We start from the raw sequence: 15,726 nt of genomic DNA on the forward strand, positions 1-15,726 counted from the left end.
TCCCCTGGGGTCAAGTCCTGACGGCTGGGTTCGCTCCCTCAGTGACTCCGACAGCTCTTGTGTCAGAGGTGCTGGGGTGCAGGCTGTGCAGGGTGCAGGCTGTGCAGGGTGCAGGCTGTGCTGGGGTGCAGGCTGTGCTGGGGTGCAGGCTGCACTGGAGGCTGTGCTGGGGTGCAGGCTGTGTGGGGTGTGGGGTGCAGGCTGTGTAGGGCCAGACCCCTGGAGTCGGACGACTTCTTGCCCCTTCTGCCTGGAGATGCTCTAGGCTCAGGGTGGGGCCAGATAGCTGTGTCGCAGGGACACTTGCTGCTGTGGGTTGTGGTCCAGGGAGCACCCAGCCATTGGAGGGTTGGAGGCCCTGAGAGGGACGTGACTGCGGTGTCCAAGCGGCCTGGTGGCCACCCTGTGTGCCCCCTCCCTGGTGGACCTATGTCACCTGGGGATTGCTGAGCAAAAGAAGTGCCATCGGGGTGACGTGAGGTTGGGGTTCTGTTACTTGCTGTGAATTGGGTCATGACCTGTGTTGGAGCATTCTCTGGCCTCCACTTGCCGCTGCAGACCAGGATGTCTGGAGGGTTGTAGGGGGCTTGATGGAGGAATTGCTGACCACGCCATGCAGGAAGGGGTGGGGCCCAGGGACACAGGAACTTTGGGGTCAGCTGGTTACAGGTCCATTTGCAGAGGAGCATCTCACTTCCTTAGCCAGGGAGGGGAAGCCCTCTTCTCACCCGGCCTGGGTATGTTGTGGGGGAGTCACTTCCCGGGACGGGGTGCCATTCCTGGGCAGCAGCAAGCGTCCCTTACGCTTGGGCTCTCTGAGACCCTGCTGTTCTAGGCGGATGTGATGGGGGAGCCCCCCAGGGCATGGAGAGGCAGCCGAAGGCAGCTCTGAGTGGGATCCCAGGGAAAGGGGAGGTGAGCCCCGCTCTTGGCGATCTTGGTCTCCCCACAGGGTCGTAGCTCCTCAGCTCCTCACTTGTCAGACCCTCCTCCATTCACCAAGTTAAGGATAAGTTTCACGATTTCACAGTGCCGTGCCTTCGCTCCCTTTCTCTTCAGAAAAGCTGAGGAGGAAGAAGATAAAATGATACATTTGGGCTTAGTCCAGTGCAAGGGTTAAAGGTGTAAGGCTTCAGTTCTCCCCACTATTTCCTCATTTGGCAAAACAAGACTATTGAAAACACAAGACAAAAACCCCGAGGCTTGCACATAAATTCGGGGCTTCTTTACAGCATCCTCGGCATCTTCCTTTCCCTACAGTGCGAATTACCAAGTAGCGCCATGGATCTCATGTCTCCTACTTTATTCCTCTTTCCAGAATATTCCAGCCACCAAAGTGCTCAGCAGGAGCTGCCATGTAAGAGTCCCCCATGAAGCCCAAGCACCTGGGCTTAGCGACATGCAAGGTTGAATGCTGGGAGCCTGCTGTTGTCCCCGATTGAGGGTTCACCCACTGTATTAGTGTCCCTCTTTCTACAGCAAATGCGTCTCTGTCCCCAGGGTGGGATGGCGAACTTGTTAAATGGCCATAAGGAAGACTTTATTCAGGACCATCGAGATAGGTACAGGTACCATCAGTGGATGGAAAATCACTAAGAGCAAACCTCAGGGGTCCGGGGGGTTTTGGCTAAATCCACCTAGCAGGATTCTTGCTGCAGGCAGGCCAGGGTGATCAGAGGTCACCTGGGGATGGTGGAGGCTGAAGAAGACGATCAGATGTGAGGGTGGCGGGGGTTGTGGGGGACGGCGGCGCGGTTCATTTGCGGAAAGGATTTTACAAGGACGTGCACAGATGGGCCTAGGAGGAGGTTCAGAATTCTCAGGTTTGGCCTGAGTCGTGTTGCGCCCGGCCACCTCTCCAGAGGAGCAGATGTGCCTCTGACCCCGCGTCTCCCCGCAGAGGGCTAAAGTGGAAAAAACCACACAGAACTTTCCCCTGGGACAGGTGTAGCGGATGGGGCGTGGGGCATTCCTGGGGACTCCGTTCAAGGCCTAGGGGCCGGGTGGGGAAGGCACTTGAGGGAACCTCCCTGGAGCCCGAGGGAGCTTCAGCCAACTCCTAGGTCACCCCACCACCCACCAGAGTCCAGGCCTGCCAGAGTCCCCTCACACCTGTGCTCACCCTACCCTTGCCCCTCGCTCTACTCTCACCCCCCGCCCTACCCTTCCTCGCTCTACTCTCACCCCCCGCCCTACCCTTACCCCTCGCTCTACTCTCACCCCCCGCCCTACCCTTACCCCTCGCTCTACTCACCCCCCGCCCTACCCTTACCCCTCGCTCTACTCTCACCCCCCGCCCTACCCTTACCCCTCGCTCTACTCTCACCCCCTGCCCTACCCTTGCCCCTCGCTCTGGAGCTGCGCTGCCAGCCTTGGGGCTTTCAGTCCTGCCTTGATCTTTGTTTTATACTGAAACTCAATTTTACACACACAAACCCTCTCCCAGCCGGCCTCTGCCTTTTCCTCATGTTGTCATTGAATAAAAAGAAATGCATTTTTTTTTTTTTTTTCCCCTGAGACAGTCTTGCTGTGTTGCCCAGGCTGTTTTTTTTTTTTTTCTTTGTATTTTTAGTACAGACGGGGTTTCACCATGTTAGCCAGAATGGTCTCGATCTGATCTCGTGATCGCCCTCAGCCTCCCAAAGTGCTAGGATTACAGGCATGAGCCACTGTGCCCGGCTCCCACCCCATTCTCTGATCCTGCAGGCAGCCCTTAGTTTGTGCTGCTCTGCACTGCTTATCTGTGTGTGCTGAAAGGTGAGGGAGAGTGTCTGTGCCCATTCCCAGGCACCTTCTTGCAGCTGCAGCCATCTCCCCCACGCACGCTTCCAGCTTCCCTATCTTAGTGTGCCTAAAGGGAAAGGAATGTGCTTTAGGCCTGCTGTTTTTATTGGGGACCATCGTATGTATGTGGCTTGGTGATTACCCAGGAACCTCCCAAGTCTGTGCCCTGAGTTGCTTATCTGTGTTTTACAGCCTGAAAGGTCAGGCTGCTCTTTGTTAGGAGAAGTGACTTATTTGAACCGGGTGGTGTGGTTAGAAAGGGAGCAATTTCTAAGCTGCTTTTTGTTAGAAAGCTTTTTGCTGGGGACTCTCTTCACCTTATCTGCCTAAATGATTTCTTTCTGTTTCTTACATCTATTGGGTGTTGATTTCAAGTAGAATGAGTGAATGCATTCATTCATCTAAGCCGTATTGACTCCATTGTTTCTTTCACTGATAGCAGATTATCTCTTTTGGCCCTGCGTCCTCTCTGGCTGGGCAGCTCTGGGCCAGCCATAGATGGAGGGGAGGACGTGTGTGTGGCCATGTGTGTGTTTCTGTCCTGGACAACTCTGTCCCGAGGGGCCAAAGTGGGAAGTGCCCTCAACCAAGGAGATTCCTGCTCTGTGTGTGTGTGTGTGTGTGTGTGTGTTGTATGCGGTTGGGACAGTTGGGGATTCTCACTTTTTTTTTTTTTGAGACAGTTTCACTCTTGTCACCCAGGCTAGAGTGTAGTGGCGTGATCTTGGCTCACTACAACCTCCACCTCCCGGGTTTAAGCGATTCTCCTGCCTCAGCCTCTCAATTACAGGCGCCTACCACCACGCCTGGCTAATTTTTGTATTTTTAGTAGAGACGGGGATTCACCACGTTGGCCAGGCTGGTCTCAAACTCCTGACCTCAGGCGATCCACCTGCCACGGCCTCCCAAAGTACTGGGATTACAGGTGTGGGCCACCGAGCACAGCTCGGGATCCTCACTTTTTCGCAGAGATTGAGTGGTCACTGGCAGGGCATCTGATGGAACTTTCTGAGATGCTGGGAATGTTCTCTGTGCTGTACAAAAGGGATGCCAGTAGCCACATGCCACGTGGAACAGTTGAAATGTGGCCAGTGTGAGATTTTTAAATCTTGCCTATTTTTGATGGACTTAAGTTGAAGCACCTGCTTGGGAGCGGCTACCGCGCGGGATGGGACTGGAGGAAGCTGGAAAGCGCTCGCCTGCGTTTCGGGCGCTGGCCCAGCAGAGGGCGCCGGAGAGCGGCCGGAGCCGCAGGCGGGGTTGTGGGAAGAGGCTGGGATCCCGTGCGCGCTGGTGCACCTGGGCCAGCGCGCAGACGATCAATGCAGGAATTCAGTTCCTCGGAGAGTTCCTCCGTCTAGAGCCTTCTCGCCCACACGGAGACAAGGAGAAGTCACACGTACTTCTCGCGGGCTCCTACTCGTGGTCCTGGTCTCCTCCCGGCCCCCACCTCCCAGCCCAGCGCGCACACTAGACGGCACGTGATCTCCACGCTCTTCCTCCCGCGCCCCTTGCTCACCCGACCCCCGTGGGAGTGGCCCATCCTCTCCGCGTAGACACCTGCAGTCATTGTCACTAGCTGAACTGCGCCCTCCTGAAAGCCCTGTGTTGGAGTCCTACCCCCACCTCCCCCGCCCCCATACCCCAGAATGGGGCTGTATTTGGAGACAGGGCCTTTACCCAGGTAAGTAAGGTTAAAATGAGGACATTAGGGTGGGTCCTAATCCAACCTGCCTGTTATACAGTGGGGTTGCACCTTCATGTGAAGACGCAGGGAGAAGACAAGCCGTCTGCGAGCCAAGGAGAGAGGCCTCGGCGGAAACCGACCCTGCAGCACCTTCATCTTGAACTTCTGGCCTCCAGAACTGCGAGAAAATATGTTGACGTTATATAGCGCTCCCAGCTGGTGGTACTTTGTTATGACAGCCCTAACACATGAATGCAGCCATCCACACTGTCTGTGGGAATGCACGCATACCCCACAGCCCCCTTGCTCTGTCTCACCTCGTATCGCAAAAGCTCACGCATGTCTCTTTCCCGAGTCCCCGGAGCGTCATCCCACCTACATCTCTCTTCTTGGCGGGGACTGGCCTGCCGCTTGGGATGCTCCTGGGCCCCCTGCTCCAGCACCGCTCCCTTCATTCTGTAATACAGACAATAGAGAGGAGACCGCCTGGCCCCACTTCCTCATTTCTGTTCCCAGGAAAATAAGCATTGCAAGTGATCCATAGAACAATAGACATCATCCACTTTCCAAGCATCTCTGAGTGATCTTCTACACATGCACGTGGGAGGCCCCAGGGAGCCCAGTAGAAATGAAAAGCCTGGGCAAACACAGAATTATGCCACACAGTGAATGTGCTACTCAAGCCACTCGGCCTGGGTGGCGGTGGTTGGAAGCCTTACTGGCTTGAGCTTTCTGAGTAAGCTGTGACCCAATCATTGACTTAAACTTCAGAGGTCCATGGAGACCTCTTAGGAGTCTTTGAAGGAACTTAGCATAGATACAAATAGCTGCTGACTGCAGGGAGATAGGGAGATATGTTTTGTAAACGTGTCCAGGCAACTTTTTGCCTACGGAAACAGACAAAAATGAAAACAAATGAAAAAACCTCTCAGAACAATACAGAATCCAGAGTCACTACAACACATTTCCTGAAGTGGCGTGATCCTGTAATCCCAGCACTTTGGGAGGCCGAGGCAGGTGGATCGCTTGAGGTCAGGAGTTCGAGACCAGCCTGGCCAACATGGTGAAACTCCATCTCTATTAAAAATCCCCGTCTCTACTAAAAATACAAAAATTAGTCATGCATAGTGGCATGCGCCTGTAGTCCCAGCTACTCGGGAGGCTGAGATGGGGTCTTGCTATGTTGTCCAGGCTGGTCCTGAACTCCTGGGCTGAAGCATTCCTCCTGCCTCGGCCTCCTGAAGTGCTGGGATTCCAGGCGTGATAGGAGTGCTTCCGGCCGGGCATGGTGGCTCACGCCTGGAGTCCCAGGACTTCAGAAGCCTGAGGCGGGCGGACTGTCTGAGGTCAAGAGTTGGAGACCAGTCTGGCCAACATGCTGAAACTCCATCTCTACTAAAAAAAAAAAAAAAAAAAAAAAAAAAAGCCAGACATAGTAGCGCATGCCTGTAGTCCCAGCTACTCGGGAGGCTGAGGCAGGAGAATTGCTTCAACCTGGAAGGTGGAGGTTGCAGTAAGCCAAGATCACGCCACTGCACTCCAGCCTGGGCGACAGAGCAAGACCTCATCTCAAAAAAAAAAAAAACGAAAACAATTCATATTATCCTGAGGAGACAGTGACAGGGTACAGTGTGTGGTATTTAGAATTGTTATTATCCTGAGGAGGAGACAGTGACGGTACAGTGTGCCATATTTAGAATTGTTATTATCCTGAGAAGGAGACAGTGACAGGGTGCAGTGTGCGGTATTTAGAATTGTTATTATCCTGAGAAGGAGACAGTGACAGGGTGCAGTGTGCGGTATTTAGAATTGTTATTATCCTGAGAAGGAGACAGTGACAGGGTGCAGTGTGTCATATTTAGAATTGTTATCATCCTGTCACAGGAATGCAGTAACTTAAGATAAAAGGGAACAATGCAAAGTCTTGCTCAAATCATAAGATCATGTAACATTACAATTGCAAGAGGAACAAGTGTCAACTTTTGAGAACTCAACATTATTCCTAGGAGGGAGTGAATACAAAATACCTTTAAAAATCAGTAGCTCTTGGCCGGGCATGGTGACTCATGCCTGTAATCCCAGCACTTTGGGAGGCTGAGGCGGGTGGATCATTTGAGGTCAGGAGTTCAAGACCAGCCTGGCCAATGTGGTGAAACCCCATCTCTGCTAAAAATACAAAAAATAATGAGCTGGGTATGGTGGCGGGTGCCTGTAATCCCAGCTACTTGGGAGGCTGAGGCAGGGGAATCACTTGAACCCAGGAGGCGGAGGTTGCAGTGAGCCAAGATTGCACCACTGCATTCCAGCCTGGGTGACGGAATGAGACTCTGTCTCAAAATAAAAACAAGAAAAGTTACAGTTTTATAAGATCTGATAACTACAGTTCTAAGTTTTTCTCTCTGTCCTTGCTGCATCAGGTTAAAGAAGGATAGATTTTTTCATTAACTTGGATAAAAGTATGAGTGTACAACACACACACACACACACACACACAGAAATGTGTCTCCAGAATCTTTGGAGAAATAATGAGACAGTCTTATTCTACTACACCCCACCATGATGTACCATAGATGATTTCTTTCTGTAAATTTCCATTTATATGTGTGTGTCACTGGACCTAGTTTTTGGCATTAGAATATTTAAGTTCTAACACAAATCCTGCACTTTAATTATCTGTACTTTTTTGGATGGAGTTTTGCTCTTGTTGCCCAGGCTGGAGTGCAATGGCAGGATCTCGGCTCACTGCAACCTCTGCTTCCCAGGTTCAAGTGATTCTCCTGCCTCAGCCTCCCGAGTAGGGGATTGCAGGCACCCGCCACCATGCCTGGCTAATTTTTGTATTTTTAGTAGAGACAGGGTTTCACCATGTTGGCCAGGCTGGTCTCAAACTCCTGACCTCAGGTGATCCGCCCACCTCGGCCTCCCAAAGTGCTGGGATTACAGGTGCGAGCCACTGTGCCTGGCCACATATTCACACCCAAAGCTAGATCTGTTGGGTCTGAGAAAATGAGCAGACTCTTGCGTTCATGGTTCAGAGTTCAGTGGGTCTGTTCATCCAAGGTTTGGTTCAGACTCCAAAGAGACCCTGTCCTTCTTTCTCTAGGACTCAGGGATTTGCAGTGACCCTCACCTGTGGTCCTACCTGAGACACTCCCCTGCAGGTTGCCACCTGCCTCTGTCCAGCCAGAGCATGAACAGGATGTCAGCGTGAGGCAGGCCTATCACCTGCTCTGGACAGAGTGACTTCACCACCACCGCTCTATGTTCCTCTCTTGAGGGATGACACTAAGTCCCGTCGTCTTCCCTGAGACTGAACATAAGGAAGCACCCACCTGGTTCCTCTTGGTTCCAGAGCTCTGTGCAGGGAAGTGTCGGTCAGGAGGAGCGGGGGCCCCTGAGTCCCTAGTTATAGGAGCGAGTTCCTGGAGCTGATCTCCCCACAGAGATGCATTATCATGCCATCTGTAGAATCCATGACATGGTCAGCAGGGAGAGTCTGGAGAATCTTCAGTGAGGAACAAAATGTATCCCCAGCCCCTTCTGGTGGTGAGTTACAGCTTTCGGCAGTTAGTGAGAAGATGGTGGAGACCAGCTGAGCCAGTGGCATAGGAAGCTTTCTGTGCTCCCGTGGGAGAATCTAAGTTCTGAACCGGTGTCATCAGAGTGGAAGGGGCAGTCAACACTGGGTCCGGGCTCCCGTTTTCTGTTTACAATTGGGCATTTTCTTCAATGCTGTTTTTCTTTTTGGGACGGAGTCTCGCTCTGTCACCCAGGCTGGAGTGCAATGGCATGATCTCGGCTCACTGCAACCTCCGCCTCCCGGGTTTACGCCATTCTCCTGCCTCAGCCTCCTGAGTAGCTGAGACTACGGGCACCCACCACCACGGCCAGCTGATTTTGTATTTTTAGTAGAAACAGTGTATCACCATGTTAGCCAGGCGGGTCTTGAACTCCTGACCTCAGGTGATCCGCCCACCTCGGCCTCCCAAAGTGTCAGGATTACAGGCGTGAGCCACGGCGCCCGGCCCTCTTTCAGTTTTCTAAAGTCACGCTGACACTCGAAGCCTGTGAATACAGAGCGTCTGCATATGATCCGGAGTCGGGTCTTCTCCATGACGTGAAGTTCCACCGCTCTTCAAGGTTATGTGAAGGTTGCTTATTGCCCCAGGTCTGAGTAGTCTGGAAGATATCCCATTTGAAGCTTTTCTATGTCATCTCAGATCTCATAGTTCCTCTCTACACGACTCTGCTGGGAGACTCATATTTTTATATTTCCATGTGTCCACACAGCCTTGCTTCCTTTGTCTGTCTTTGGACCACCAGGCTTTCCCCCTTTATTCCTGAATGGAAGCAGCACTCCTGGTCACGTGGGCTGGTAGTAGGGGAAGGAAACACAGGAAGATTATGCCAGTTTTTTGTTTGTTTGTTTGTTTGTTTTGAGACGAAGTCTCACTCTGTGCTCCAGGCTGGAGTACAGTAGTGCAATCTCAGCTCACTGCAACCTCTGCCTCCCAGGTTCAAGTGATTCTCCTGCCTCAGCCTCCCAAATAGCTGGGACTACAGGTGCATGCCACCATGTCCAGCTAATTTTTGTATTTTTAGTGGAGACAGGCTTTTACCATATTGGTTAGGCTGGTCTTGAACTCCTGACCTCATGATCCACCCACCTGGGCCTCCTAAAGTGCTGGGATTACAGGCGTGAGCCACCGCGCCCAGCCTATGCCAGCATTCTTTAAAGTTGTAGAAAAAGGCCAAAAGCAAATAGAAAATTGGGCGAAAAAGTTCATCATTGCTTAAACATATGGAAAACCTGGAAGTAAAATTAAGCAAATAAGTGCAAGCACTCTACATCAAAGACTATGGAAAATTCAGCCTCCCAAGTATCCAAAGAATCCAGGCGTGTGCCAAGAGATCCAGGGGTAGGTCCACAATTTCACAATCTCAGGAGAATCTGAGATTATATTTCAATCTAATAACTGATACTATATAATCCAGCTTCTGTATCACATTTATATTTTGTAGTAACAATTTTAGACCAGGCCAATAAAGCATCACCAATTTGCTGCAGGGAACTAGGGAATGTTTAATTATGGCAGTGAAGTGTTTAATATTGTATTTTAAAATAGAAACAGTATAGAAACATTTGAATAATACTGAATTTTTAGAAACATCTATTGGAGTGTCATATATAAAAGGATAAGTAGAGATTTGGAAATGCTTTTTTTATTGGACAACAAAACTGATCAAATGTAAATCTGGGCAAACTAGAAAGTCTGGATGCTAGCAATACAATCTATAGACACATTCTAGCATCACTTCTATGTGAGAAGTATCCGGATAGTGGTGCCTGCAAATGCATGCCCCTACACACTCAGACATCCATTAAGAAAATAAAGCCATGCTTTCCAGAGCGTTTAACACTTGTTTAACGTACTTGTTCTTCTAAATATCGCAAGGCAGGATGGGGTTTCTAAAGACAAGGGGATATAGGACCAAGGCAAAGACAGTCAGCACATACACTGAATCACGTTCCATAATCATATTGTTAGAACACCCAGGGAGTAGCCCTGAAATCACAGCCCTGCTGCCATGATGTACAATTACAGGACAGAGGTGCCAGGAGAAGGGCCCACGGTGGCCAAGGAAAGCTTTTGTGAGAAGACTACTTCAGGGTGTTCCCCATCAGAGGAGCACACCCCTGATCTTGTATTCCTCGTCAATCCAGGGTTCGTGTGAAATGGTCAGGTGGGGCATTTTTTCTTCCACAGACATCAGCATCTTCTGAGTTTCTTCATCAAAGCCAGATTTGTGCAGCCTGGGAAAAATAGAAATAAAGTGTTTTTTTTGTTTTCTTTTTCATTTGTACACAGTATTGCCTCTCTACATTCTGATGTCTACCTCTCCTCTCCTCTTTATTCTCTTCTAGAAATCACTGGGAGAATTGTACTGAATTTGAAAAACAAGCATGCATCTTTCCTATAGGATGGGAAGCCTCTGATTTAGACCATAAAGTGAAATTTCATATACGGCATGTATCAATTAAGATTTAATTCAAAAAAGATGAATTTAAGTTAAAAAGAAAAAAAAACAGGATAACTTCCATTCACCTGATGTTCATATGCCCTGGCACATTTATTGCTGCTTATAATGTGCTTTAAAAAAAAAAACTTGGCCGGGCGTGGTGGCTCAAGCCTGTAATCCCAGCACTTTGGGAGGCCGAGACAGGCGGATCACGAGGTCAGGAGATCGAGACCATCCTGGCTAACATGGAGAAACCCAGTCTCTACTAAAAAATACAAAAAACTAGCCAGGTGAGGTGGCGGGCGCCTGTAGTCCCAGCTACTCGGGAGACTGAGGCAGGAGAATGGTGTAAACCCGGGAAGCGGAGCTTGCTGTGAGCCGAGATCGCGCCACTGCACTCCAGCCTGGGTGACAGAGCGAGACTCCGTCTCAAAAAAAAAAAAAAAAAAAATTAACATATTATGAACTTTCTCAGAGACACTAGTATAATGAATTCATGTACCCATCACCAACTTCTACAATTACCAATATTCAGCCTCTTCCATTTACAACCCACCCATTTTCTAAGAAATAATTAAAGCAGATGCTACACCCATAAATATTTCAAACCTTCTTGTCTATTTTTGCTATTTTCAGTTCCTTTCATGTCATTGTCCCCTGAACACACCTCAACAAAACTGGTTTTTGTCGTCACCAATAACATCAATTTATTAAATACATTCTATCCTACTTAACTGGTTAGCACTGAATACAGTTAATTACACTTTCTTGTTGGAGATATTTTTTCCCTTAGCTTATTGGTCACCACTTCCTGGCTTCTACTCCCTCAACAGCTATCCTTCTTGCTTTATACATTGAATCTTTATAACTTCTAAATGTTATCAGCATCAGGAAGATAAAAAAAATAAGTTCACAAATAATTGGTAAGACTGGAACATAGGCTCTCCTGAAAGAATATAACTAACATTTGCAGTTTTCTTCTCCCCTCTCCCATGTCCGTCCTTCTTGCCTGGTGTTCATAGTTATGTGCCTTTTTATCTCCGATTATAAAAAGAAGTTGAGGAGGATTAGCAGGTCACAAAAATTCATAGACATTTAGACACAGGAGAAGTAGGAGTTTATTACCTTAAATCTTCAGAGGTAGGGAAGATGGCTAAGTTTCCTTTCAGCTACAGCGACACTATGAGAAAGTTATCCAGAAATAACTGCTCTGAATGCTCGCTACTGTGGAGATGACATGTTCTGGGTGTGGGGATGGTGGTTGAAGAGGAGGGAGATAAGATAATTGTTATTTTATAATGCAGGTCTTAAGTGCCTGGCCTGTCCCTATGGGCGCTGGGTCTCTGTCTCCTCTCTGAATTCATTTTTTCCCTTCTCTGCTCTACAGTTCCCCGGGACCCCCTTCTAGCCCTGGAGGGTACAAGGCCTGGCACCATCTCAGAGCCTTTGCGTTTTGCTGTGCCCCCTTCACTTGGGGTCCTCCCTAGATATTCATGATATGGTTTGGTTGGAGCTGTGTCCCCACCCAAATCTCATGTTTAATTGTAATCCCCCCTGTTGGAAGTGGGGCCTGGTGGGAGGTGACTGGATCGTGGGGGTGGATCCTTCGTGAATGGTTAAGCACCATCCCTTTGGTGCTGGTCTCATGAGTGAGTTCTCACAAGATCTGGTTGTTTAGAAGTGTGTGGCATCCCCCCTGCTTCCTTTCCTCCTGCGCCCGCCACCAAAGACGTGCCTATTTCTCCTTCACATTCCGCCATGATTCAGAGTTTCCTGAGGCCACCTCAGAAGCAGAAACCGTTATGCTTCCCGTACAGCCTGCACACGCACGAGCCAATTAAACCTCTTTCCTTTACAGGTTACCGTCTCTGCCAGGCGTGGTGGCTCACGCCTGTAATCCCAGCACTTTGGGAGGCTGAGGCGGGTGGATCACCTGAGGTCAGGAGTTCGAGACCAGCCTGGTCAACATGGTGAAATCCTGTCTCTACTAAAAATACAAAAATTAGCCTAGCATGGTGGTGAGCGCCTGTAGTCCTAGTTACTCCGGAGACTGAGGCACGAGAATTGCTTGAGCCTGGGAGGCGGGGGTTGCAGTGAGCCGAGATCATGCCACTGCACTCCAGCCTGGGTGACAGAGCAAGATGCCGCCTCAATAATACAAAAAACCAAAAAACAACAAAAACAAACTTAACAGATTGTGAACTTTTCTCAGAGACACTAGTACAGTGAATTCATGTACTCATCACCAACTTGAACCATTATCAATATTCAACTTCTTCCATTTAGATCCTGCCATTTTTTAAAAAATAAAAAAAACTTTTAAAAATTAAGATAAAATCAGAAGGAAAAATTAACTTAAAAAATTCATCCTACAGGTTTCAAATAGGTACAACTCCAAAGGCAAACCTAATTTTCAGAACAACGTTCACTGCTGCCGTTTAGCCAGTGTATTTCTGAATCCAGACCCTGCTCAGCCCGTCCCAGAACCACTTCCCAAGTCTGAGCCGGGGTTGCATATTTATGGCCAACGTCAGTAGAACATGTTTTAATAGAGCAATGGTTCTCAGCTGGTGCAACTGTGTCTCCGGGGGACTTTTGACAATTTCCGGAGCTCTTTTGATTGTCACAACTGAGGGAAGTGCTACGGCAACTCATGAGAAAGGCCGAGAACGCTGCGTGACATCTTACAATGTCAACAGTTTTTACATTTTACAATGACATTTTACAATGTCCACAGGGGCCCAGGACAGGCCCCCACCACAAACGACCCTCCAGCCTGACATCCGTCATGTCGCAGTTGAGCAAACGGCCAGCGAACTAAGCTCGTTCTGAAGTCACTCACCCCAGCATCTGCAGGGCACAGTCCGGGTGGCTCAGTGCCTCACACAGCACCGCCACTGCATCAGGTTCCAAGGTAATCCAGTCGAGGTTCAGGCTCCTCAGTGTTTTGCAGGCAACGAGTGCCGCGGCAAGGTCACCACAGCAGGCACGGGTGATCGGACATGTTTGCAGACTGCAGAAAGGGAAACACACCAGAGAATCCAGTCTGGCTTGGGGCAGGCTGGAGGGCACGCCATTGTTACTTACCAACTACTTATCACCCCCTAATACCGATAGACAGGATGATAGTAGGCAGAGGACAGAGGATAGGGGACAGATGGACAAATAGATAAATGACAGATGATGTATACATAGATATAGATAGACGTGTGGATATGCACATATCTATCCACATTCGTACACACATATGTATATGTCTGATGTGTGTACCTGTGTGTTGGTGGCTTTCAGGCAGGCATGATTTTTCCCCAGGAGCACAGCTGCCCTGGCTGAGAAATGCTGGTCTACACGGCAGAGTTTCCTGCTGGGAGGTGTGTAATTTTTGCCCACCGGAGGATCCTGGTAGTGTCCGGAGACATTTTTGGTCTACCACGCCAGGAGAGAAGGTGCTCCTACCTCTTCTTCCCCTCTTCCCCTCGTCGCTTACCTCTTTCACCCTCTCTTCCTCTCCTGCCCGCACTTCCATCCCCTCTTCCCCTCTCCTCCTCCCCCTTCCTCCCCCATTCTCCCCTCTCCTCCCTCGTTTTTCTGTCCTCATCTAGTGGCTGGGAACCAGGGATGCTGCTCAACACCCCAGGAAGCATGGGACAGCCGCCCCAAAAACACAGAATGAATTGGGCTAAAATGCCCCTCGTGTCAATACCGAGAAACCAGGATGCAGACACACATCCTTGCAGCCTCACAAGCGCATGTAATTGTTTGACAAATTACACGCCTCCCGGCAGGAGACTCTGCCATCTAGACCAGCGTTTCTCAGCCAGGGTGATTGGGCTCCAGGGCACGTACATCTAGTGACATTTATCCCAACTGAGGGGTGCTGCTGGCAACTGGAGGATAGTGTCCAGGGTGCTGCTGAAGATCCTATGATGCACAGGATGGCCCCCAAGGCAAATAACTCTCCAGTTTCAAACAGCAAGAATTCCAAGGCCGGGCGCGGTGGCTCACGCCTGTAATCCCAGCACTTTGGGAGGCCGAGATGGGCGGATCACGAGATCAGGAGATCCAGACCATCCTGGCTAACACGGTGAAACCCCGTCTCTACTAAAAATACAAAAAATTAGCTGGGCGTGGTGGTGGGTGCCTGTAGTCCCAGCTACTCGGGAGGCTGAGGCAGGAGAATGGCGTGAACCCGGGAGGCGGAGCTTGCAGTGAGCAGAGATCGTGCCACTGCACTCCAGCCTGGGCGACAGAGCCAGACTCTGTCTCAAAAAAAAAAAAAAAAAAAAAAACCTGCCTCCCTTCCATCCTATTGACCCTCTGGCTCTTCCTATTCTTGAAATAGATACATTTTCCTGCAATGATGATTGGTAGATACTCACCCAAGTTGCTCTAATTTACAGTTAGGATGCTTCAAAGCTGCACATAACTGTCTGACACCAGCATCTCCTATTTCATTATGCCCAAGTTTCAGGGTCTTTAGTTTTTCATTGCAAATAAGAACAGCAGCAATGTCCTTACAGGAATCGGAAGTAAGGAAACAACCCATCAACCTGGGGGAGGAAACACAGACACACACACACACACACACACGTGTGTGCTTATGAGGCCAGTCACGAGGCTCCACCTGATTTTCATTTTTTCATGTGATACAAGAAATACCCAAGTACTGCTGAGATGATGAGGAGGGTGGGGAAGGGCAAGAGGAAGAGGAGTGAGGAACCAGGGAGGAGAAGGGAGGACAGGGGATGGGGGAAGAATGGGGGAGGAAGGGGGAGGAAGAGAGGGGAAGAGGGGATGGAAGTGAGGGCAGGGGGGAGGAGGATGAAAGAGGTAAGGGACGAGGGGAAGAGGGGAGGGAAGGGGAAAGAAAAGGTAGCAGGGAGGAAGGGAGAGGGGAGGAGGAGGGAGGAGGGGAGGGGAGGAGGAGGGAGGAGGGGAGGAGGAGAGGAGAGAGGAGGAGAGAGAGGAGAGAGGAGGAGAGAGGAGGAGAGAGAGGAGAGAGGAGGAGGGAGGAGGGGAGAGGGGAGGAGGAGGAGGGGAGAGGGGAGGAGGAGGGGATAGAGAAGGAGGGAGGAGGGGATAGAGGAGGAAGAGGGAGGAAGGAGGAGGGAGGAAGGAGGAGGGGAGAAGGAGGGAAAAGGGGAGAAGGAGGGAAGAGGGGACAGGGGAGGAGGAGGGAGGAGGGAGGAGGGGGAGGGGGAGGGGGAAGGGGAGGGGGGAGGGGGGTGGGGGAG

General features: G+C 50.2%; 1 protein-coding gene and 1 pseudogene across 4 annotated transcripts in view; one reads left to right on the forward strand and one right to left on the reverse strand.

Annotated features, from left to right (window-relative positions):
• Positions 1–45: 45 nt before the first annotated feature.
• On the forward strand, positions 46–983 carry LOC141409152 (uncharacterized; annotated as a pseudogene).
• Positions 984–9,678: 8,695 nt separating this feature from the next.
• Positions 9,679–15,726, reverse strand: part of NLRP9 (NLR family pyrin domain containing 9) — a 39,637-nt gene continuing 33,589 nt past the window's right edge. For 3 of the 4 annotated variants that reach the window (XM_045380091.3, XM_065534956.2, XM_065534957.2), the window contains 3 exons: positions 14,872–15,042; positions 13,335–13,505; positions 9,679–10,286 (listed from right to left, as the gene is read on the reverse strand). In XM_045380091.3, coding sequence (XP_045236026.2) covers positions 10,154–10,286; positions 13,335–13,505; positions 14,872–15,042 — 475 coding nt within the window. In that variant the 3' untranslated portion in view covers positions 9,679–10,153. Of the gene's footprint in view, positions 10,287–11,617; positions 11,735–13,334; positions 13,506–14,871; positions 15,043–15,726 lie in introns of all 4 variants that reach the window. The other variant, XM_045380092.3, reaches the window with a different exon arrangement.

Source organism: Macaca fascicularis, chromosome 19, assembly GCF_037993035.2.
Source record: "Macaca fascicularis isolate 582-1 chromosome 19, T2T-MFA8v1.1".
Taxonomy (NCBI): domain Eukaryota; kingdom Metazoa; phylum Chordata; class Mammalia; order Primates; family Cercopithecidae; genus Macaca; species Macaca fascicularis.